We start from the raw sequence: 24,786 nt of genomic DNA on the forward strand, positions 1-24,786 counted from the left end.
AAAATTGCCATAAAAATATTAAACTGTAACCAAACAAACCCAATTTTTAAGGCTACTTTCTTCAAAAGAATTACATTTTACTCGAAAAAGTTTCAATATACAGCTCAAATCTTCAAGGATCATCAAGACTAAATTTGAGCACCATTCCAAACCGCTGCACGTGTTGATTAATTTCCGAATCTCATTCCCGCGGGATAATCTGGACTCTTCTTCTTTTCTTCTCATTTGCAGAAATGTCTCACCACACTCGACCTAACCTCACTCGGAGTGGGATCGTGCTGTGGCACCGGTATGTATCTAGTCGCTGGTATGGTAGCGCGAAACATAGCTGGCCCCGGTGTAGTGCTTAGTTTTATCATAGCGGCAATAGCTAGTATATTTTCAGGTAAAGATAAAATTTTATCTTCTTTTTCTACACTTAAAATTGTGCTAATTGTGTGTGTGTCGTTGTCGATGTCGTTGTGTTTGGAGAGTGTCGCGGTGTCCTGAAAGAGAGTCTGTGTCGCACATACAGTACAAATGAACACATTGGCTTGATGCAATTAACAACAGCTAAATAAATTAAGTTCTAATTTGTAGATTGGAGATAGTCATACTGTGCAAACGTTGTTATGCATTTCATTTTGTTTATAAAGTGGAAAATTTATTATTTACAACTGTCATCAAAACTGCCTGAATGTCTTATATATCTCCTCACATGCATGATCAAAATATGTTTCCCAACCATGGCACAAACAGCACAGCTCATGATTGCTCTTAAGACTTTTGCTCACACCTTACAAAAATGAACAAACACCAGACGGTGTGAATTGTTCCCCAGACTGTCGTTTGTGGAGTCGTCCCCGGTGGTTTTTTTCCCTTATTTCTTGCTGTCACAGCTTGACCTTCAAGACAAACAAAGCGCCAGCGAAGGTTAGGGTGGTGCAGAGTTTTCCTATGGTATGATATGGCAATGTATCGTTGTATGTTAAAATTGATATAGATCTTTAGGACTCTATGGAAGAAGATAAGGGTTTATTTAAATATTCCGTAACATATTCAGGGTGGGGACTATTTAAGTTTCTTGAATTTAAATCTAGATTTTTTTTATTCTTTATTATAGAGTTTTTCAACCGGAGGCTGGTTCAACTCTTTCTAATTTTGATTTGTGTTAGGCATTTGTCATGGAAAATCTGAAAATGCCAACTTTTGTGCTACGAATTATTTGAACGAACTCTAGTGACTATTGATAGATACTGAAAAACGACCACAAGATTCCTTCGAAAACTTTTTTTTTTAAATTTAATTTGTAGATTAAGCCCAATCACACACAGTTTTAAAACATATTATTTTAACAATCTTCAAGCGTTTGACTTTAAAATATTTATTAAGGATTGCAACGAAATATTAAAATAAATAACTTCAGCAATTAAAATTTTGAATTATTGGACAATAATAATTAAAAAACACATAGAAAAAAAAGTTGGAAATGCCATTCCACTGTAACTTAGGGTAAATGTGCCTATATTGGTTCCTAGCTGGTAGTCAAATGTTTAAAATGATGAAAAAAGTGACAGGAAAATTATGAACCCCAAAACAGTCAAAAGATAACAGTTGGAGTATGTGAAATGAGCTTAGTACAGGGTGGCCACTCAAATCACATATTCGAATTACCGACTTTTTTCGATAGTTCCAGAATGTAAATAGTGACATTTCTTACCATAAATAATTGCATTTCATTAAAAACAGCTTTAGAGAAGTTAAATCCTACCATCATTTTTTTTTCTTTAAATGCATTTGACACTTTTGGTATAAATCAAAAATAACCCTCAGTAAAAAAGAATCTAATAAAATCAATAAAAGGAAGCCTTTATAATATTGATTCGGAAAGAAAACATAAGCAAAACCTTTTTTTTTTTCTTTTTTCAATAGCTGTACAAAATATAAAATGTTATACCCCATTCGCACGGGCAAGTTATAGCCGGTTATAATTGTTTTTAAAACTTCAACTGTCAAATTTGTATGAGTTATAACCTTGTTTACATTTTAAAACCAGCTATAAGGAGCCCGTGCGAATGGGGTTTTAAAGGTTCATTAATAAAAATCCAAGCATTTAGTTATGTTCCTCAGGGTTTTCTGAAAAAAAGGAAAAATAAAGAAAAGCTTTCAACATGATTGCAAATAATTTAACAATTTTTAAAAGAATTAAGGAATCGCGTAAAAATATGTTTTTTTCGGGTCAAAATCCTTATAATTTTCAAAAAAAATCAGGAATTGGATATAATCTTAAAATATGAATATAAAAAATAAAAAATCTCAAATTGTCAGTATTTTAATGTTTTACAATATATAAATAGGCCAAAAACTAAATTAACAAAAATTTCGTTACTTTTCAAATAAAAAAACTTTTTGGATTCGACCTGATAAAAAGTTAAGCTTTACAATAAATTAAAATGAAGCTACATCAAGCAATTTTTTACGAAAAAAAATGATAGGATATTGCAAAAATGTTAGTATAACCTTTAAAATATATATTTAAAAAAATACTACAAAAAACTATTGCAGGTTGAAAATATTTAAGCAATGAAACAAAACGAAACAAAACAATAACTTTCAGATGGTCATAATTGATGAAATTTAGCTCTGATTTCAGAATGGAATCAGGCAGACCTTTATAACATTGTTAATTAGTTAAAAGATTTTGATTTATTTTTGGCCAAAGCGTCTGGATCTGGAAATTTTATTTTTTTTAAGAGTTGTGTTTTCAACTTTACACAAGTTTCCTTTTACACTTTTTTCTGATGATTTAAGTCAAACATAATTTAAATTCTTTTGATAATATAACAATATTATGAAGATCTGTGCAAAATCCATGTCATCATAATAAAACAGTATTAATCTGAAGTTTTTTGAAATATATTTTTCATTCTCATAAAAATTAAATTAGTAAAAGGAATCGAATTTTGATTTGATTGCTCCAAACTTATTGAGCATAATTGATATAAAATGAACAAAATATTAAAATAAGATCAGATTTTTTTTCTAAGAACTATGCTTTTGATTTCCGACTTTTCCCGATTTATTTGTGGATTTTGGCAAATTCCAGAGTTTTCCCGATTTACCGCCTGATTTGGCCACACTGCTAATACTATCTGAAAAAAAGATTAACTAAACATGATAAATCCATGTCCAAATTTTAAATCAAAACAAAAAGACAAAAAGGTTAAAATAAAGAAGTAAAGTTTTTCATAGAACTAAAGTAGCTCAAAGTGAGCTACTAAACACTGAAAATTGATAAATTGCGGAAAAAATGGGTAGTAGAAGGGTAAAAAGTCTTTATGTTCAAGTTCGTTTTTATCACTGGATGTCATAATTGTTGGTAAAATGGTTATATTTTGTATGCTCTATTTTTAAAGAAAACAGTACAATTGGTTGAGTCGCAAAATATAATATTACTTCTAATAAAAATAAAGTAGATTCTTTTTGGTTTCAGAAACACGATATTTTTATATGATGATATAGTGGACTCTCTGGCTGTCGATCTTCTCGATATCAATATTTCTCCAGCTGTCAATAAATTTTTCAGTCCCTTCAAATAGATTGCTTTGATTTTTCGTTCTATAATTTGATAACTCTCGCTCTCGCCGGTCCCTTCAATATCGACAACGAGAGAGTCCATTGTAGTCTAAGTGTGAGCCACCCTATTTCATGTCCGATCCTTTTTGGTACCATTTCGCCCACCACTCCCACGTGTGTTTTTGTATGTATGTATGTGTATAACGCGTATGTGTGTGTGTATCGTGCTACTGTAAATAGCTGTTTTCGTTGGCTTGATGGTTTTCCGGCGACATTTACGTGTTAATATTACAACATTTCTTTGTCTGGTCCCTATGCCTACTCTCTCTCTCTCTCTCTCCCGGATGACAACGACTCCGACGACGACGATGGATCTAACCAAATAATACACCCGGGATTAGGCGCCTGTTATGCGGAGTTTGGCGTCCGGGTGCCACACACTTCCGGTTCGGCGTACATGTACTCCTACGTCTCGGTGGGAGAGTTTGTGGCGTTCGTTATCGGGTGGAACATGATACTAGAATATCTAATTGGTAAGTTGGATTTCTGTGCTGGGTTGATTGGGGATCTTGGTATGATATGAGTTTTTTTTTTTGCTTTTGTTCTTCATATTATTTACATGACATGACATGACGTCGCTTTAACTTCTTGTTATCGATAACAATGATCATTAAGGTACTTTAAGTTGGAAAAATAGCTACTTATTGAACTATTATGTTTTTGAAGCATTTTTCGCTTGAAATCTAATGATTGAGAAATAACCCTAAAAGTATTCAAGTTTTTTGGTATTCCGAATGAATTCCGTTTTTTTTATTTTGCACAGTTTTTTCCAGCAAATTTTCAATTTCAGCTAATTTTGACGATTTTCCGACTTGAGTTGCCAGCCTGGGTAGCTTGCAGATATATTAGTGAGGGTTGCAGATCGCTGTCAAATTGACACAAGGTCAACATTTTTTAGCGTGCATCTTTCATATTTTGATAAAAAGGCGTTCATTGAACGTAGCAATATTAGGATGACAATTTCTGTGACTTTTCTTTCTAGTGAGTGTAGACAAGAAAAAAATAATCTTGAAGGTCAAACTGGAATACTGGAAGAAGATGCCGGAAAATTTACATGCGTATACAAAATATAAAACTTCCCCAACCAAGTCTTGGAATCGAGTATGAAGTTATGAACTTTCCAACTTTTCTGTTTCTCTTACGTTTAAGATGTACCTTTTCTGCTCAACTTTACCTTATACCTAAAGGCTCAACTAATCGACAACATAACCCGTAATGGAATCTACTCGTATAAAAAGCTCAACACAGCTGCTTTCAAAGGAACATATCTTACGGTCTGTGTGTGTGTGAGTCTACGAGGGAGCCTGCTAAATGGATATCCGATCCCTTTTAACCCAAGGCAGGTCTGCGGAAACTGAAACTGTAAACAGCGCCTGTTGCTCGTAACACACTTTTTCCACCCAACCACCACCCCCACCCTCGAAGGGGGAAAATGACCAATTTACGGCGAGTCTGTAATAACGGCAAGAATTTTCCTATTTTTTTAGATCTAGATTAAGTGCATTTCCCCTTACTCTAGGTAGAATTACAAGTGGTGTTCTCCTCGGGTGCGAAAGTGTATTCAGCCATAGAAGCTCTTTTTTTTTACTTCTTTTTGAGGGAAACCCTTTGAAGAAAACAGAATACTTTTATAGAAAAAGCTTACGACACAAAAGCCCACCTCAGACAGGTGGTTTTTTGTATGAATTTTAAATAGAATCAACGGTGAAAATTAACGTACCAATTTGATACTTAAAAATAAATTAAACGTTAAATAAAAAAAACGCTTTTTATCAAAAGATATAAAAAACACTTTCTCAAGATTTTCCACCACTTTTCCTGACACACGTTCGCTGATTTTCTGCTGCATGGCCGTGGAAGGAACGCAAAACAACAAACTGCCACTTGGAAATTATTCATGACATGCAGCAGAATCCCGGCTCTCTTGAATGCATTCGCCCCACGTGTTTTTTTAAAAAAAAAAAGGCTTTGAGAGAAAATTGGTACGTGCCTGAGTGTGTGGGTGGGTTCGTCGCCATCGTCATCGTCCGCCGGGCGGCCACAAAAAGACTTGCCAACAATTAGCAAAATAAAAAAAGGAACAGGGGAAAAATCTCTTTTAAAGGTTAAAGAATAACTTTTTTTTTTGTCTTTTGGTGGGAAAATGGGCTGGTAAAAGCAGCTGTTTTGATGCGGGGTTCTGATGGAATATTAAATTTGCTTCCAGTTTGCGCATCGCGTTTTTTAAAGTCATTTTGGTGAGCAAGGCAAAACAAAAGTTCTATAAAGATCCAAGCACTGTTGTTTTGATAAAAGAATGCACTTAGGTATATTAGAAAACAACTTCCATATGGTTATTTAAAAAAAATTGACAAATTTGATTATTTCCTTTCGTCAACTTGTCGTAATTGCAAGGTGTGTCAAAGTGGCACGATCTGATCGGACTAAATTTTATATGAAGAGTGTCAACACTGTACGGAGTTTTAATAGTTTTTGCTCAATATCTCATGAATGCAATCGAAAAATTTGAAATTTTGTCCAATTACTCATAAATATTTTCATTGAAAAGTTGATATTCAAATCTAAAAAAAAAAACAGATAAAAACAAAAAAAAATCATCGCTAATGTAGTTTCTGGAATGAAACATTTACATTTTTACCCCTGACTCAAGGTTTCAAAAACACCCAAATAGCAAAAACTGGACATTTGGTATATTGGCCCTTTTCAAAAAAAAAATATATAAATAAATAAAATACTGCAGAGATGTTCATCGTAATTTCTCGATCCAAAATCAAGATTTCTGGATTTCTCAACGGTAACTCGCGATTTAACGATGGAAAAATTTCAAAAATTACATGAAATAAAAAAAAAACATTGAAATTTAAAAATAATATAAAAATAGAATCATTTTTTGCTAAATAACAAAACTACAATAAATATCAACAACAATAAAAATTATAACAAATACATCACCAAACAAAACATACAAAAAATACAAAAATTACAAACAAAACAAAAGATATAAAAATTAAAAAAATTAATGCAAAAAAAAACAATACAAAATTAAAAAAAATTACAAAAATTACAAAAATTGCAAAAATTACAAAAATTACAAAAATTGCAAAAATTACAAAAATTACAAAAATTACAAAAATTACAAAAATTACAAAAATTACAAAAATTACAAAAATTACAAAAATTACAAAAATTACAAAAATTACAAAAATTACAAAAAATTACAAAAATTACAAAAATTACAAAAATTACAAAAATTACAAAAATTACAAAAATTACAAAAATTACAAAAAATACAAAAATTACAAAAATTACAAAAATTACAAAAATTACAAAAATTACAAAAATTACAAAAATTACAAAAATTACAAAAATTACAAAAAATACAAAAAATACAAAAATTACAAAAATAACAAAAATTACAAAAATTACAAAAATTACAAAAATTACAAAAATTACAAAAATTACAAAAATTACAAAAATTACAAAAATTACATAAATTACAAAAATTACAAAAATTTCAAAAATTACAAAAATTTCAAAAATTTCAAAAATTACAATTATTACAAAAATTACAAAAATTACAAAAATTACAAAAATTACAAAAATTACAAAAATTACAAAAATTACAAAAATTACAAAAATTACAAAAATTACAAAAATTACAAAAATTACAAAAATTACAAAAATTACAAAAATGACAAAAATGACAAAAATGACAAAAATGACAAAAATGACAAAAATGACAAAAATGACAAAAATGACAAAAATTACAAAAATTACAAAAATTACAAAAATTACAAAAATTACAAAAATTACAAAAATTACAAAAATTACAAAAAATACAAAAATTACAAAAATTACAAAAATTACAAAACTTAAATAACAAAAACTGCAAAAATGACAAAAAATGATAAAAAAGGACAAAAATGACAAAATTGACAAAAATTACAAAAAAATACAAAAAATTACAAAAAATACAAAAAATACAAAAAATACAAAAAATGCAAAAAATACAAAAATTACAAAAAATATAAAAAATATAAAAATTACATAAAATACAAAAAATACAAAAAATACAAAAAATACAAAAACTACAAAAATTACAAAAGTTAGAAATTATACAAAAATAACGAAAACTTAAAAATTACAGAAAAAAACTTCAAAAATCTCTTGAATTTTTGAACTTTCATTTTAAAAAAAAAATAAAAAAGTTTAAAAATTGAATTTACGAGCCATGGTTTCATTTGAATGAAAAAATGTGTTTTAAATGCATTATACACCTGTCTAGTTGTTTTGCAATCATTAGTTTCCAAAATATCTAAGTATTGACGAATTTTTGTTTTCGCAAAAAAAAGTTTTTGCGGTTCTGTGCTTTGGAACTCCATAAAAATTCAAAATATTTTAAATCCAACCCAAACATGCTAAATACGATTATCAATGCAGAAATAGTAGTTTATGCAACAAGTTGCAAAAAGAAGATTTTTTCAGCACGAGTCGTACATTTATCCAACGAGGTTCACCGAGTTGGATAAATACGACGAGTGTTGAAAAAATCAAGTTTTGCAACGAGTTCCATACAACATTTTTTGCAATTCCGAAAACACCCATTGAGTGAAATTTTAAGTCAAATTGTCATGTATTTTTCCAATAAATCGTTTAAATTTAAAAAATGTTGAAAAGTTTTACTTTTCGAAACAAGTGCTGAAAAGTTCAACTTTTCAGCACTCATTTCAGTGCTGAAAAGTAGAACTTTTCAGCATTTATTTGAAAAGTGTTGCTATTCAATTCTGTTATTTTTGGTAGGAAAAAGTAGGCCGTTTCATTTCTTCAGAAGGACAGGAAAAGTTGACAGTTTCACAGCGGAATTGCAAAAAATGCATTTAAGATTGTTTTCAGTTGATTTAACTACTGTTTTTTTTTTTTAAATTTGGAAGTTTTTTGAAAATATATTTGTTTTGCCCCCTGCTTTTTCAGACAAATTTTGAAGGGGGGGGGGGGGGGGGGGCGACATAAACTTTGAAAAATATTTGCAACGGCCTTAAAATCTTTGAATTAAAATATATTTTTTTTGTGTTTTTGTGAAAAAAATGCCACATTTTTAAATTTAATGTTTTTTTTCGAATCTGAATGACATGTCGTAATATCGTGGCAATGTTACCATTTTTTAAATCAACAGCTTCAAGAGAATGATAAACAAATGAAGTTATATGGTTTGAATATTTCTGTAATTTCGAAATCAGCTCACATTTTTAAAATTAAATATATATGATACAATTTTTGAAATAATGTTTCGAACAACTGCTTTGAATAAAACATAAAAACCATCGATTACCAGTTTCAGGGAAAAATGCTCAACTGTGTACCAAACGTCCAACTCATAAATGAGTCATGTCATGAACTTTACAAATCATTGATGTTTATTGTTCCTGGAATAAACTCCCCCGCACCGGAAGCGACGGCTGTAATCCTCGATGGTTCCAATCGAGCCCTGACTTTAATTTCCCGGAATCGTTTCCACGCGCTCAAAGTGTTGTCGATTGACTAATTGGGACGGTGGCGCCGCCGTCGTTTCCGGCGCGAATAACAAAACTTTTAGCATTAGATGACAAAGACAATAGCAGGATAGGTTTGAGAAAAAAAAACCACACCACAGTGAAATATTGCTCAAAGCCTTCAGGGTTCAGTTCGGTTCACTTGTTTCGCCCAAGATATTTGGCCATGAAATCGAAACTGCGCCGTCTGCGGCGGCGGAGGCAGGACAACACAAGGTGATAAATAAGCAACAGCAAGATGTGCGGAGCACAGCTTCCGATCGATAAAGTGGGACTGTTCAGGAAAAGCTGGATGGTTGAAGGTTGGTACAGTTGTTCGGAATGTTAATTCTGACTGTGTTTTTGCCCTTAAGCAGTTTGTGTGATTTGAAACTTTTGACTTCGTGACATGGAAAAGTTTCGTACGGCGAAGAAGAGTCTAATTAAAATTTGTCGAATAAAGATTTGCCGTGATTAATTGGGTTACGTTTCCGACATGTATCGTAAAAGTTTTTATTTTTCCTCACTCCCTTCAGGTACGAGCGCGTGTGCCTGTGCGCTGAGTGCCAGCTTCGACTCGTTGAGCGGAGGAGTGATCAGCAAGAGCATAGGATCCGCCGTGGGGACCATATTCGGTACGTATTGACCGGACCAACCCCCAGAGTTTTGACCAGCTGCTAACCAGGATTCAAATTTCGTCAACAGGTCGCCCGCCGGACTTCATCGCGTTCGGCATCACCCTGCTGATGACCTGCGTGCTGGCGCTCGGGGCCAGCAAATCGGTGCTCTTCAACAACGTCCTCAACACGGTCAACCTGGCCTCGTGGGTCTTCATCGTGACGGCCGGGCTGTTTTACGTGGACACCAACTCGTGGGTCGAGCACGAGGGCTTCTTGCCGTTCGGCTGGAGTGGGGTGAGTAAGAGTTTGGTGCGCCACGTGACAGTTTGTAGCAATTACAGCCCCGTCGGACGGTTTGCCGTCAAAGGCCACCCGCTGGGCGCGCACTGGAAACCCAGCCAGGCCGCACAGATTAATCATATTTATTGATTTTATGTAGCCCAGAGAGGGTGGGTGTTGTTGCTTCCGCAAGTTCGTGCTTGCATTTTTTTTGCTCTGTCTTGTACAATACATCCCAGAATCAAGCCTCAGCAACCTCCAAAGCCAATTGAAAACTCTCCGCTTGTCTGTGGCGCCAGTTAGATTTTAATTATTTGTCTTGCGTGCCGCGAACTTGTTTGTTCAACCTGGCCGAGTGTACGACGACAATGTACTAAGGCGTAATTACCACCAACTTGTTACAGGTGTTTACGGGAGCGGCCACCTGCTTTTACGCGTTCATCGGGTTCGACATCATCGCGACAACCGGCGAGGAGGCGCACAACCCGCAGAAAAGCATTCCGAGGGCCATCGTCGGTTCGCTGCTCATCGTGCTGTTCGTGTACGTGACGAGCAGCTTCATCCTAACGTTGACAGGTATGCCATAGATACTGGGTGGGGGAGAGTTGGGGGTTTGCCACAGGTAACAGACGTACATTAACTTCATTTCTTGTTGGCCTATCTGCCATCAACTTAGTAGCTGTCACTTATTCAACCACTAACTTAATCATTATGAGTTCACCCAAGCTAGAAATTTCAAGCCCAATTTTCAAAATATTGTCATTAAAACCTACATTTTACCGAACAAAAAAAAACAAAATGGTTCGCGTAAAAATATCAATTTTTATGATTGTTCGTGCAAGACGGTACTTCCCACCTACTTTTGTACTGATCAGAACAATAAAGCATTTCTGCCTCTTCGCGCTCTGGCCACCGTCCGAGACGGTTTGCTCAGCAGCCACACAAACGAGTTGTTTTATTCTTTTATTTGAAAGATTCTACGCGAAGACACAACGTAGGGAATTCGAAGTCAGCCCCTGGCTGAACAATGCCTGATTCGGAAAAAATGACAAAAAATATTTTTAAAGTTTATAAGTTTCCCGTTTGATTGAAATTTGTTTATTTTTTAAAGAAATTGTGAAAACAAAATTTAAAAAGAAGTTCCTCACATTATATAGTACTTTTATACAAACCAAACCTATCAATACAATTTTACTATTCTGTCTTTAAATAGGATTGTCTTCAAAAGAGCTCATAACCTTAAATTTGTTATGTTCATTTGAAAGGTCTTTCCATTATTCAACGAAGGATGAGTCGCTTGATGTATTCATACATAAACTTTGAAAAATATTTGCAACGGCCTAAGTCACAAACATAGATTTTTGTGCAATTCCGTCGTGAAACTACTTACTTTTCCTGTAATTCTTGAACGACGAAATAGCCTACTTTTCTGTACCAAAAATAACAGAATCGAATAGCAACACTTTTCAGCACTTGTTTCGAAAAGTAACACTTTTCAACATTTTTTTGATTTAAACGATTTATTGACAAAATACATGAAAATTTGACATAAAATTTCACTCAGTGTGTGTTTTTTTGGAATTACAAAAAATGTTGTATGGAAAAAAAAAACGAAGTTGACTTTATAGCTGTCGGCCACCATTGCTAGTACCAACCACTAGTGTCTTCCTTTTATCTACAAGGACTTCGCCGCCCTGGGCTCCTAAGTGTATGAAAGTATGGCACGGAGCGACGGCGCCGAATACCCATATTTACACAAAGAATTTTAGAGCGCCCGCCGCGGGATTCGAACCGGCGACCTCTGGATTATGAGTCCAGTGCGCGGTCCGATTGATCCACACGGGCGGGACAATGTTGTATGGAACTCGTTGCAAAACTTGATTTTTTCAGCACTTTTCGTATTCATCCAACTCGGTGAACCTCGTTGGATAAATGTACGACTCGTGCTGAAAAAATCCTCTTTTTGCAACTTGTTGCATAAACTACTATTTTTTACCGAATTCGGCACTTGAAAAATCGGTAGAGTTGAACAAAATTTTACCGAATATCTGTTGTATGATGAACAAAAGTGAGCTTCGTTACCGAATTCGTTAAGTTTTCAGTTTACCGAACCAAGCTGTTCAGCAGTTGAAAATTCGGTAAACTTTACCGAATTCAGTATAAAAAAAATCTAAGTGTGTAGTTACCTATAATTTTATATCGAGATGTCCCATGGAAGATTTATACGTAGTAATTTGCGTTCCACCTTCCTGATCAAGAATATGTTCGATACAAAATATTCTATCGGTGAAAATTGCGTTTTTCGGGAAAATATGTTTTTTTCATACTAATGGAGACGCCTGGTACTAAATAAAACTTAAAAAAATTAAAGTCCTTTTACTAAGTTTAAGCTAACCAAAGGTAAAAGAAATGTAAGCAATTTTGAAACAATAGGACATATAATGAGGCTTATTGACTGTTTGCTCATGCAAAAGGTTCTAGAGAAAATTCTAGTGACCAAAGCTGGTAGTTCTAGTGGGAAATTCTATAACAATGCCAAGAACTCATTTGAAGATGCTTAGAATTATTCTGTAGTACTAGATCTAACTGAACTGATACAAATCTACAATCTGAACCTTTTGCATGCGCAAACATTGAAAAATTATTGGAATTTACTTAAGTCACCATGCGCCTCCTCCAGTACTTTTGATGCGAAACACATTTTTTTCCGAAAAAAAAACCAGTTTTCACCGATAAAATATTTTGAATCATTGATCAGGAAGGTACAACACAACTTTCTACGTATAAATTTTCCATGGGTCATCTAGATTTAAAATATTTTGCTGTATTGATGAAGATTTGATTATGTCATTATGCCATTTTACATTATTGGTCCTTTCTCAAAAGTTTCCACACAAATTTGGGAGCTTTCCATGCAAAAATGATATTTTTTTCGAAAATTTGTATTAAAACTTGAAATTGGGTCATACAAAAATGCCAAAATTTGTATGACCCAATTTCACCCCACAGGCCCAATGTCACCCCTGATGACGGTACAATTTGAGAGAACCAAAAGAGCTGTTGCACCTCAGCAATCAGAAATATTCCAACCTTTGGAAAAAAAATGTTCAGACTAGAGCAACCATGGGCACCAAAAAATGGTGATTTTTAATTTAACTTTTTGTCACTAAAACTTGATTTGCAAAAAAACTCTATTTTTATTTTTTGATATGTTTAAGAGGACATAAAATGCCAACTTTTCAGAAATTTCCAGAATGGGCAAAAAATCTTTGACCGAGTTATGATTTTTTGAATCAATACAGATTTTTTCAAAAAAACGAATATTGGTCGCAAAAAATTTTCAACTTCATTTTTCGATGTAAAATCGAATTTGCAATCAAAAAGTACTTGAGTGAATTTTTGATAAAGTGCACCGTTTTCAATTTAAATCCATTTTTAGGTGACTTTTTTGAAAATAGTCGCAGTTTTTCATTTTTTTAAATTAGTGCCCATGTTTTCCCACCTTTAAAAAAAATATTTTTGAAATGCTGAGAAAATTCTCTATATTTTGCTTTATTGAACTTTGTTGATACGACCTTTAGTTGCTGAGATATTGCCATGCAAAGGTTAAAAAACAGGAAAATTGATGTTTTCTTAGTCCCACCCAAACAACCCACCATTTTCGAATGTCGATATCTCAGCAACTATAGGTCCGATTTACAATGTTAAAACATGAAACATTCGTGAAATTTTCTGATATTTTCGAAAAAAATATTTTCAAAAATTTAAAATCAAGACTAACATTTCAAACGGGCCAAACATTCAATATGACGCTCATTTTAAATGTTAGTCTTGATTTAATTTTTTTGAAAATATTGTATATTGTAAGGTTTAGTGACAAAAAGTTAAATTAAAAATCACCAAATTTTTTGTTACCGTGTATCATTTTTTTTCAGTGTAGTCCATATCCATACCTACAACTTTGCCCAAGACACCAAATCGATCAAAAAATTCCTTCAAAAGATACAGATTTTTGAATTTTCACATGTCATTTTTGTATGGCCAGCTGCCAAATTTGTATGGAAAATTATATGGACAAACTAATGATGCAAAATGGCTTCTTTGGGCATACCGAAAGTTTCAGCCGGATTAAAATATACAGAAAAAATTGAATGACAGAAATCTCAGAGAATTGCTCATTTTTTTTTTTCGTAATTTTTATTTTGCTGTACAGTCATCCCACAAATTCGGAACACTTTTATGATAATTTGTCACTAGCATGCCAAATGCAGCTTATCTTGCTCTTTCACTAGTAAAAGTAGTACTCTTTGAGCAAAAAACTAAATTTCAAGATTTTTTGATCCAGAGCCGCAAAACACTGCCTACAAATGGCCTGTTCCATAATTGTGGGATGTTATTATGCCTCCCACAATCGTGGAACACCTGAATTCAACTGATATTTTCACACAAAAAGTTATCAGATCATGTATAAAACATCACGCAGCTTGAGTTTCATTGGTTTCAGTGTGTGAAGTCATTAGGCCGTTGCAAATATTCTTCAAAGTATATGTCGCCCCCCCTCCCTTCATTATTGGTCTGAAAAATCAGGGGGCAAAAAATGTTTTTTTTTACAAAAACTTCAAAATGTCCATGAAAATAGAAGTATAATCAACTGAAAACAATCTAAAATGCATTTTTCTGCTTTGATAATCATGTTTAGCATGTTTGGGCTTGTTTAAAATGTTTTGAATTTTTATGAAATTCCAATGTACAGCACCGCTAAAAATTTTCGTCAATACTTACATATTTTGGAAACTAATGATTGCAAAACAACTGGACAGGTGTTTAATGCATTTTAAAACCCTTTTTGCATTCAAATGTTGAAATCATGGCTTGTAAATAAATTTTTTAAACCTGACAGAAAAATACACGCCACTTCTATGAGTTTTTTTTGCTAATTTTTTGACAGTAAAAAAATTGTAAACTTAGAAGATTTAATTTTGGAAGGATGATTGTTACCACGGTGCTCAAAATACCGTTATTATGAAAAAAATATGCACTCCGAGATTTTGGGGTCTATCGATTCCTTACACCATAGCGCATCTCTGTGCAAAAAATAAAAACATTCGCTGATGTAGTTTTCGAGATACAGCCCTTTTAAGATGTTACATCTGATTTTTAATAAGAAAACCAAAACAATCAATACAATTTCAGCACTTTAAAGAGCATGCATTTCGAGATAAAGGTGTTTTTTGCTTCATATGACTGTCAAGTATCTCTGGGCCAAGTTTCAGAAGGTTTGCTGATGTAGTTCTCGAGATACAGCCATTTTAAAATGTTATTTCCGATTTTTTCAAAGAAAATCCATAAAATCAATACAATTTCAGCATTTTAAAGAATATGCATTTCGAGATAAAGGTGTTTTTTGCATCATATGACTGTCAAGTATCTCTGGGCCAAGTTTCAGAAGGTTTGCCGATGTAGTTCTCGAAATTCAGCCATTTTAAAATGTTATTTCCGATTTTTTCAAAGAAAATCCATGAAATCAATTTAATTTCAGCATTTTAAAGAATATGCATTTCGAGATAATGATGTTTTTTGCTTCATATGACTGTCAAGTAACTCTGGGCCAAGTTTCAGAAGGTTTGCTGATATAGTTCTCGAGATACAGCCATTTTAAAATGTTATTTCCGAAAAATCGGAAAAATCGGAAATAACATTTTAAAATGGCTGTATCTCGAGAACCACATCAGCAAACCTTCTGAAACTTGGCCCAGAGATACTTGACAGTCATATGAAACAAAAAACATCATTATCTCGAAATACATATTCTTGAAAGTGCTGAAATTAAATTGATTTCATGGATTTTCTTTGAAAAAATCGGAAATAACATTTTAAAATGGCTGAATTTCGAGAACTACATCAGCAAACCTTCGAAACTTGGCCCAGAGATACTTGACAGTCATATGAAGCAAAAAACACCTTTATCTCGAAATGCATACTCTTTAAAGTGCTGAAATTGTATTGATTGTTTTGGTTTTCTTATTAAAAATCGGATGTAACATCTTAAAAGGGCTGTATCTCGAAAACTACATCAGCGAATGTTTTTATTTTTTGCACAGAGATGCGCTATGGTGTAAGGAATCGATAGACTCCGAAATCTCGGAGTGCATATTTTTTTCATAATAACGGTATTTTGAGCACCGTGGTTACCTCTTTAATGATGTAATTTTATGATGGAAAGGTGACTGGAAAAGTGACATTACACCAGAAAAGAAGTAAAATTATACACAGTTCGTCACTTTTTAGTTTGACTTTGACCAACTAAACAAAAAAGTGTCAAACGAAAAAGTGACCAACGTCCGGGGGTTGAGTGTATTTAACTTATGCAACAAGATGCAAAATTATGATTTTTTCAGAACGGGTTGTGCATTTATATCCTGATTTAAAAATAAAAAATAAAAATTCTTTAACTATAATTTTCACTCTCTTTCAGTTCCATACGACCACATCGACAGCGGCTCGGCGCTGGTCCAGATGTGGACGTACGTCGGCGCGCCCAAGTGCCGCGCCCTGGTGGCGATCGGCGCCACCGCCGGCCTCAGCGTGGCCATGTTCGGTTCAATGTTCCCAATGCCGCGGGTGATATACGCGATGGCCCAGGACGGGCTCGTCTTTCGGACGCTGTCGCAGCTGTGGGCGCGCACCGGTGTGCCGGGACTGGCCACGATCGGCAGCGGAATAGCCGCGTCGGTGGTGGCGCTGACCGTGCGCCTCGAGGTGCTCGTTGAGATGATGTCGATCGGGACGCTGCTGGCGTACACGCTGGTGTCGACGTGCGTGCTGATTCTGCGCTACCAGCCGCACTCGACGTCGCTGGTGGACCTGCTGCCGTCGCAGTTGCGCAGCAGTTCGCATCCGCCGGGGACGCCGGATCCGGTGAGTCAGCAGCGGGTGGTGCAGGGGAACGTGATGGTTAAGAAGGTGATTACGAGGGGGACGTCCGACTCGGACGACAGCTTCGGGGATGAGATTCCGGCTGCGTATTTGGGTCGGGACAACACGTTCCTGGTGTCGGACAAGCACGAGAATAAGTTCTACGGTAGGTTTTGAGGTGCGAGTGTGGGTGTCACAATTGACGGACTGGTTTATTTTTTTGTTTTCAGGAACAGTCCACGGTGCACCACAGTCGGAAGCTACCACGTGTGAATGCTGGCCCTGCGGGTACATTGGACGGAAGATCTCGCAGTACTCCTATCTGTGTCCTGGGTTCTTTCCGTGGGTGAAGGCCGGCACGGCAACGCACGAGAGTGGTAAGATTTCTTTGTATTTGTGATTTTGAGTTGGTATTACAAGTTGAACTTGCAGGAATGTTCGTCACCAAGCTGGTTGGGTTGATGTACGCCCTCATCTTCTTCCTGGATCTGTTCATGGCAATCGGGATCACCGGTCCGTTCTTCACACTGGTCTACACGGCGCTCGTGCTGGGAATTCTGTTCGTGCTGTTGGTGATCTCGCGACAGCCCCAAAATCGGTAGGTCGAAGGTCGTACAAGTAGTCTTGAATAACACCGTACTCTCTCTCTTCGCAGGTACGCATTGCCCTTCCTAACGCCGGGACTTCCATTCATTCCGACTGTCGCCATCACGGTCAACATCTACCTGATATTCAAGCTGAGCATCCTGACGCTGGTGCGCTTCACCGTCTGGATGTCGCTGGGGTTGATCATGTACTTTTACTACGGCATAACGCACAGCTCGCTGGAGAACCCGAGCGAGGAGTTCGAGCTGACGGTGGAGAACGGGAACGGGCAGGTGGGCAAGACCTCGAAGTCCTCGAAGAGCAAACGAGGCAAGGACCAGAAGCCGGCGTGGGATTGCCACGGGTACGAGAACCGGATGGCGACCAACGACGACGGCGAGCTGCATTACGGCGGCGCTCCGAGTGGAAACAGCTGGAACGAGCCGAGCAACGGAGGAGGAGCCTGGGGAGATACGTCCCCCTACGACCCGCCGCCACAGAGCCAGGTCCAGTTTGACATTTCGCCGGTGCAACCGGTCCAGCCGCCGCCAAACCGACCCGAAATCAAAAAGGACGGCTTCGGAATGTTCTACCAGGAGTCCAGCGGTCAACCCTATCCTACGTGGGAAGACTAAGCGCGAAGACTAGTTCCGTTCACGTTCAGCAAGCAGGAATAGGGAGAGAGCATATCCGGAGGACTGAAAGCGGTGAAATTAACGGGAAAGCAATCATCACCCATCATTATCAGTGTTGTTATTATTACGTCGTTAGCCAGCCCATCAACGCCGCACACACCGCAGAGACAAATGTACAGAGTTAGAGAAGGAGAGAGCGAGTAAGATCTTCAGAGTGTTCAGAGAGCTATATATCTATATGTTAGTAGCAGCGTGCAGTCCATGAAGAGAGTTGAGCTTCAACGTGCAGCGAGTCACGAGGGAGGAGGTTCCTTCGGCTGTGAGTACGCCAAGCGTGTAATGTAGATTTAATTTGCGATATCATCCTCCGCTGCAATACGGCTTCGACCGTTAGAGTAAATAGTGCAATTAAACGCAAAGTACCGGATAAGCTTCTGTGGCACTAATCGCTGCAAATTGGAATTGACCGCAACAACAACAGGTAGAACGAACGGATTTTAGTTTGAAATATTCAAACAGAACACTCACAGCGTCGTCCAACCAATCCCTACTGACACGGTGACTCGTGCACGTTGAAGGACCAGCAAACACTTAAAAATGCGCCACCAATGTGATATTCTCTAGCGACCCGAGCAGACGGAAATAACTTGGGAAGGTCAGTTTTTGATATTGTGAGAAGATCGAAATATGTTATTGAGATGATCGGATTAGTTGTTAAAATAACAAAAATCAATAACAAAGATTTGTTCGAAGAATAACTTAAACTGTTATTAAGTTGTTATTGCAATCACAAACCAATAACACAGAAGGAATCATGAAGGAATAACAAGATTTGTTATTTTGTGCGGAGAGGTGGAGCAGCATAATAACAAAAAATGTTATTGAACTTGTATGTCTCCATAACAAAAAAAAAGTTATTGTTTTGGTTTATTTGTAACCCGGGCAGACGGTAATAACAAAATTAATAATATTTCAATAACAAATCCTGTTGAAATAACAAAAAGTGTTATTATTTTATCCTGAAGTTCAACTTCAAGAAGAAAAAATAATAACAGTTTCTGATAAAATAACAAAATTTGGTATTGAAGTGATATTATATTGAAAATGTTTAATAACACGCTAATAAGAGGAAATGTTATAAATTTCAAAAACTCTCCTAATAACAAAATTTGGTATTCGTTCGGTATACTGACTTAGAAATAAAATTACCATAAATCGCACAAATGCAAAAGTTTCTAAGTGTCCATAACACAATCTGTTATTATTTTTTCTTTTGTTAAATATGTTTAAATTTATGGGATAATTTTGACCAATTTCGTCGAGGTCATTATTTTGGCCATGAAATGGGGTCCTTAAGCTAAAATTATTCTGAAAAGTTGAAATTTTGAAAGTTGATATTTTTTAATTATTTGTTATACCCCCTAAAGGACTTTGGTTAAAATGGTTAGAACTATGGGAAAATTTTGACCAATTTCGTCGGGGTCATTATTTTGGCCATGAAATGGGGTCCTTAAGCTAAAATTATTCTAAAAAGTTGAAATTTTGAAAGTTGATATTTTTTAATTATTTGATATACCCCCTAAAGGACTTTGTTTAAAATGGTTAGAACTATGGGATAGTTTTGACCAATTTTGTCAGGGTCATTATTTTGGCCATGAAATGGGGTCCTTAAGCTGGAATTATTCTGAAAAGTTGAAATTTTGAAAGCTGTTTTTTTTTAATTATTTGATATACCCCCTAAGGGACTTTGCTAAAATAGGCTAGAACTATGGGATAATTTTGACCAATTTCGTCAGGGTCATTATTTTGGTCATGAAATGGGGTCCTTAAGCTAAAATTATTCTGAAAAGTTGAAATTTTGAAAGTTGATTTTTTAAATTATTTGACATACCCCCGAAAGAACTTTGCTACAATTGGCTAGAACTATGGTATAATTTTGACCATTTTCGTCGGGATCATTATTTTGGCCATGAAATGGGGTCCTTAAGCTAAAATTATTCTGAAAAGTTGAAATTTTGAAAGTTAATTTTTTTAATTATTATTATATACCCCCTTAGGGATTTTACTAAAATTGGCTAGAACTATGAAATAATTTTGACCAATTTTATCGGGGTCATTTATTTCACCATGAAATGGGGTTTCAAGCTAAAATTAATCCGATAAAATTAACTTTTGAGAGTTCATTTTTTTTAATTTTATTTTATTCCCTAACGGAATTGATTAATTCAATGAGAATTTTTGATGTGTGAATAACAAAAACTGTTATTATTTTCACAGATCCAGGAAGTCGGAGCTGACGTTGAAGTTCGAGCTGGAGTGAGACCTCGGAGACTGCATCGGATTCAGCAACTTTTACTTGGAGTCGGAATCCGTGAAGTCGGGAATTTTTAGAGAGCTAAAGTCGTCGTTGACGTCATATCCTGCATCCAGAGTCGGAGTTGTCTTCAAAGTATGGATTCAAAGTCGCTTGGAGGTACCCGACTCTGCAGCCCTGAGTAGTACCCGGGCAGACGGTAATAACAAAATTAATAATATTTCAATAACAAATCCTGTTGAAATAACAAAAAGTGTTATTATTTTATCCTGAAGTTCAACTTCAAGAAGAAAAAATAATAACAGTTTCTGATAAAATAACAAAATTTGGTATTGAAGTGATATTATATTGAAAATGTTTAATAACACGCTAATAAGAGGAAATGTTATAAATTTCAAAAACTCTCCTAATAACAAAATTTGGTATTCGTTCGGTATACTGACTTAGAAATAAAATTACCATAAATCGCACAAATGCAAAAGTTTCTAAGTGTCCATAACACAATCTGTTATTATTTTTTCTTTTGTTAAATATGTTTAAATTTATGGGATAATTTTGACCAATTTCGTCGAGGTCATTATTTTGGCCATGAAATGGGGTCCTTAAGCTAAAATTATTCTGAAAAGTTGAAATTTTGAAAGTTGATATTTTTTAATTATTTGTTATACCCCCTAAAGGACTTTGGTTAAAATGGTTAGAACTATGGGAAAATTTTGACCAATTTCGTCGGGGTCATTATTTTGGCCATGAAATGGGGTCCTTAAGCTAAAATTATTCTAAAAAGTTGAAATTTTGAAAGTTGATATTTTTTAATTATTTGATATACCCCCTAAAGGACTTTGTTTAAAATGGTTAGAACTATGGGATAGTTTTGACCAATTTTGTCAGGGTCATTATTTTGGCCATGAAATGGGGTCCTTAAGCTGGAATTATTCAGAAAAGTTGAAATTTTGAAAGTTGATTTTTTTAATTATTTGATATACCCCCCAAAGGATTTTGCTAAAATTGGCTAGAACTATGGGATAATTTTGACCAACTTCGTCGGGATCATTATTTTGGCCATAAAATGGGGTCCTTAAGCTAAAATTATTCTGAAAAGTTGAAATTTTGAAAGTTGATTTTTTTTATTATTTGATATACCCCCTAAGGGACTTTGCTAAAATTGGCTAGAACTATGGGATAATTTTGACCAACTTCGTCGGGATCATTATTTTGGCCATAAAATGGGGTCATTAAGCTAAAATTATTCTGAAAAGTTGAAATTTTGAAAGCTGTTTTTTTTTAATTATTTGATATACCCCCTAAGGGACTTTGCTAAAATAGGCTAGAACTATGGGATAATTTTGACCAATTTCGTCAGGGTCATTATTTTGGTCATGAAATGGGGTCCTTAAGCTAAAATTATTCTGAAAAGTTGAAATTTTGAAAGTTGATTTTTTAAATTATTTGACATACCCCCGAAAGAACTTTGCTACAATTGGCTAGAACTATGGTATAATTTTGACCATTTTCGTCGGGATCATTATTTTGGCCATGAAATGGGGTCCTTAAGCTAAAATTATTCTGAAAAGTTGAAATTTTGAAAGTTAATTTTTTTAATTATTATTATATACCCCCTTAGGGATTTTACTAAAATTGGCTAGAACTATGAAATAATTTTGACCAATTTTATCGGGGTCATTTATTTCACCATGAAATGGGGTTTCAAGCTAAAATTAATCCGATAAAATTAACTTTTGAGAGTTCATTTTTTTTAATTTTATTTTATTCCCTAACGGAATTGATTAATTCAATGAGAATTTTTGATGTGTGAATAACAAAAACTGTTATTATTTTCACAGATCCAGGAAGTCGGAGCTGACGTTGAAGTTCGAGCTGGAGTGAGACCTCGGAGACTGCATCGGATTCAGCAACTTTTACTTGGAGTCGGAATCCGTGAAGTCGGGAATTTTTAGAGAGCTAAAGTCGTCGTTGACGTCATATCCTGCATCCAGAGTCGGAGTTGTCTTCAAAGTATGGATTCAAAGTCGCTTGGAGGTACCCGACTCTGCAGCCCTGAGTAGTACAGAGGAGTTATGGCTACTGCAGGTTTATTTGCAAATTACAAATAAACCAAAACAATAACTTTTTTTTTGTTATGGAGACATACAAGTTCAATAACATTTTTTGTTATTATGCTGCTCCACCTCTCCGCACAAAATAACAAATCTTGTTATTCCTTCATGATTCCTTCTGTGTTATTGGTTTGTGATTGCAATAACAACTTAATAACAGTTTAAGTTATTCTTCGAACAAATCTTTGTTATTGATTTTTGTTATTTTAACAACTAATCCGATCATCTCAATAACATATTTCGATCTTCTCACAATATCAAAAACTGACCTTCCCAAGTTATTTCCGTCTGCTCGGGAATTTGCAAATAAACCTGCAGTAGCCATAACTCCTCTGTACCCGAGCAGACGGAAATAACTTGGGAAGGTCAGTTTTTGATATTGTGAGAAGATCGAAATATGTTATTGAGATGATCGGATTAGTTGTTAAAATAACAAAAATCAATAACAAAGATTTGTTCGAAGAATAACTTAAACTGTTATTAAGTTGTTATTGCAATCACAAACCAATAACACAGAAGGAATCATGAAGGAATAACAAGATTTGTTATTTTGTGCGGAGAGGTGGAGCAGCATAATAACAAAAAATGTTATTGAACTTGTATGTCTCCATAACAAAAAAAAAGTTATTGTTTTGGTTTATTTGTAATTTGCAAATAAACCTGCAGTAGCCATAACTCCTCTGTACTACTCAGGGCTGCAGAGTCGGGTACCTCCAAGCGACTTTGAATCCATACTTTGAAGACAACTCCGACTCTGGATGCAGGATATGACGTCAACGACGACTTTAGCTCTCTAAAAATTCCCGACTTCACGGATTCCGACTCCAAGTAAAAGTTGCTGAATCCGATGCAGTCTCCGAGGTCTCACTCCAGCTCGAACTTCAACGTCAGCTCCGACTTCCTGGATCTGTGAAAATAATAACAGTTTTTGTTATTCACACATCAAAAATTCTCATTGAATTAATCAATTCCGTTAGGGAATAAAATAAAATTAAAAAAAATGAACTCTCAAAAGTTAATTTTATCGGATTAATTTTAGCTTGAAACCCCATTTCATGGTGAAATAAATGACCCCGATAAAATTGGTCAAAATTATTTCATAGTTCTAGCCAATTTTAGTAAAATCCCTAAGGGGGTATATAATAATAATTAAAAAAATTAACTTTCAAAATTTCAACTTTTCAGAATAATTTTAGCTTAAGGACCCCATTTCATGGCCAAAATAATGATCCCGACGAAAATGGTCAAAATTATACCATAGTTCTAGCCAATTGTAGCAAAGTTCTTTCGGGGGTATGTCAAATAATTTAAAAAATCAACTTTCAAAATTTCAACTTTTCAGAATAATTTTAGCTTAAGGACCCCATTTCATGACCAAAATAATGACCCTGACGAAATTGGTCAAAATTATCCCATAGTTCTAGCCTATTTTAGCAAAGTCCCTTAGGGGGTATATCAAATAATTAAAAAAAAACAGCTTTCAAAATTTCAACTTTTCAGAATAATTTTAGCTTAATGACCCCATTTTATGGCCAAAATAATGATCCCGACGAAGTTGGTCAAAATTATCCCATAGTTCTAGCCAATTTTAGCAAAGTCCCTTAGGGGGTATATCAAATAATAAAAAAAATCAACTTTCAAAATTTCAACTTTTCAGAATAATTTTAGCTTAAGGACCCCATTTTATGGCCAAAATAATGATCCCGACGAAGTTGGTCAAAATTATCCCATAGTTCTAGCCAATTTTAGCAAAATCCTTTGGGGGGTATATCAAATAATTAAAAAAATCAACTTTCAAAATTTCAACTTTTCTGAATAATTCCAGCTTAAGGACCCCATTTCATGGCCAAAATAATGACCCTGACAAAATTGGTCAAAACTATCCCATAGTTCTAACCATTTTAAACAAAGTCCTTTAGGGGGTATATCAAATAATTAAAAAATATCAACTTTCAAAATTTCAACTTTTTAGAATAATTTTAGCTTAAGGACCCCATTTCATGGCCAAAATAATGACCCCGACGAAATTGGTCAAAATTTTCCCATAGTTCTAACCATTTTAACCAAAGTCCTTTAGGGGGTATAACAAATAATTAAAAAATATCAACTTTCAAAATTTCAACTTTTCAGAATAATTTTAGCTTAAGGACCCCATTTCATGGCCAAAATAATGACCTCGAC

The 24,786-nt window shown here is 34.8% G+C and overlaps 1 protein-coding gene across 5 annotated transcripts in view; it reads left to right on the forward strand.

Moving 5' to 3' along the window:
• The window catches only part of LOC120427999 (cationic amino acid transporter 2), a 55,289-nt gene extending 36,453 nt beyond the window's left edge, over window positions 1–18,836 (forward strand). For 4 of the 5 annotated variants that reach the window (XM_039592966.2, XM_039592965.2, XM_039592964.2 and 1 more), the window contains 9 exons: window positions 232–385; window positions 3,957–4,088; window positions 9,680–9,778; window positions 9,849–10,057; window positions 10,447–10,618; window positions 16,518–17,123; window positions 17,188–17,334; window positions 17,390–17,555; window positions 17,613–18,836. In XM_039592966.2, the coding sequence (XP_039448900.1) occupies window positions 232–385; window positions 3,957–4,088; window positions 9,680–9,778; window positions 9,849–10,057; window positions 10,447–10,618; window positions 16,518–17,123; window positions 17,188–17,334; window positions 17,390–17,555; window positions 17,613–18,177 (2,250 nt within the window). In that variant the 3' untranslated portion in view covers window positions 18,178–18,836. The remainder of the gene's footprint in view (window positions 1–231; window positions 386–3,956; window positions 4,089–9,679; window positions 9,779–9,848; window positions 10,058–10,446; window positions 10,619–16,517; window positions 17,124–17,187; window positions 17,335–17,389; window positions 17,556–17,612) is intronic. The other variant, XM_039592968.2, reaches the window with a different exon arrangement.
• The last annotated feature ends 5,950 nt before the right edge of the window (window positions 18,837–24,786 follow it).

The sequence above is a fragment of the Culex pipiens genome, chromosome 3, assembly GCF_016801865.2.
Source record: "Culex pipiens pallens isolate TS chromosome 3, TS_CPP_V2, whole genome shotgun sequence".
Lineage (NCBI taxonomy): Eukaryota > Metazoa > Arthropoda > Insecta > Diptera > Culicidae > Culex > Culex pipiens.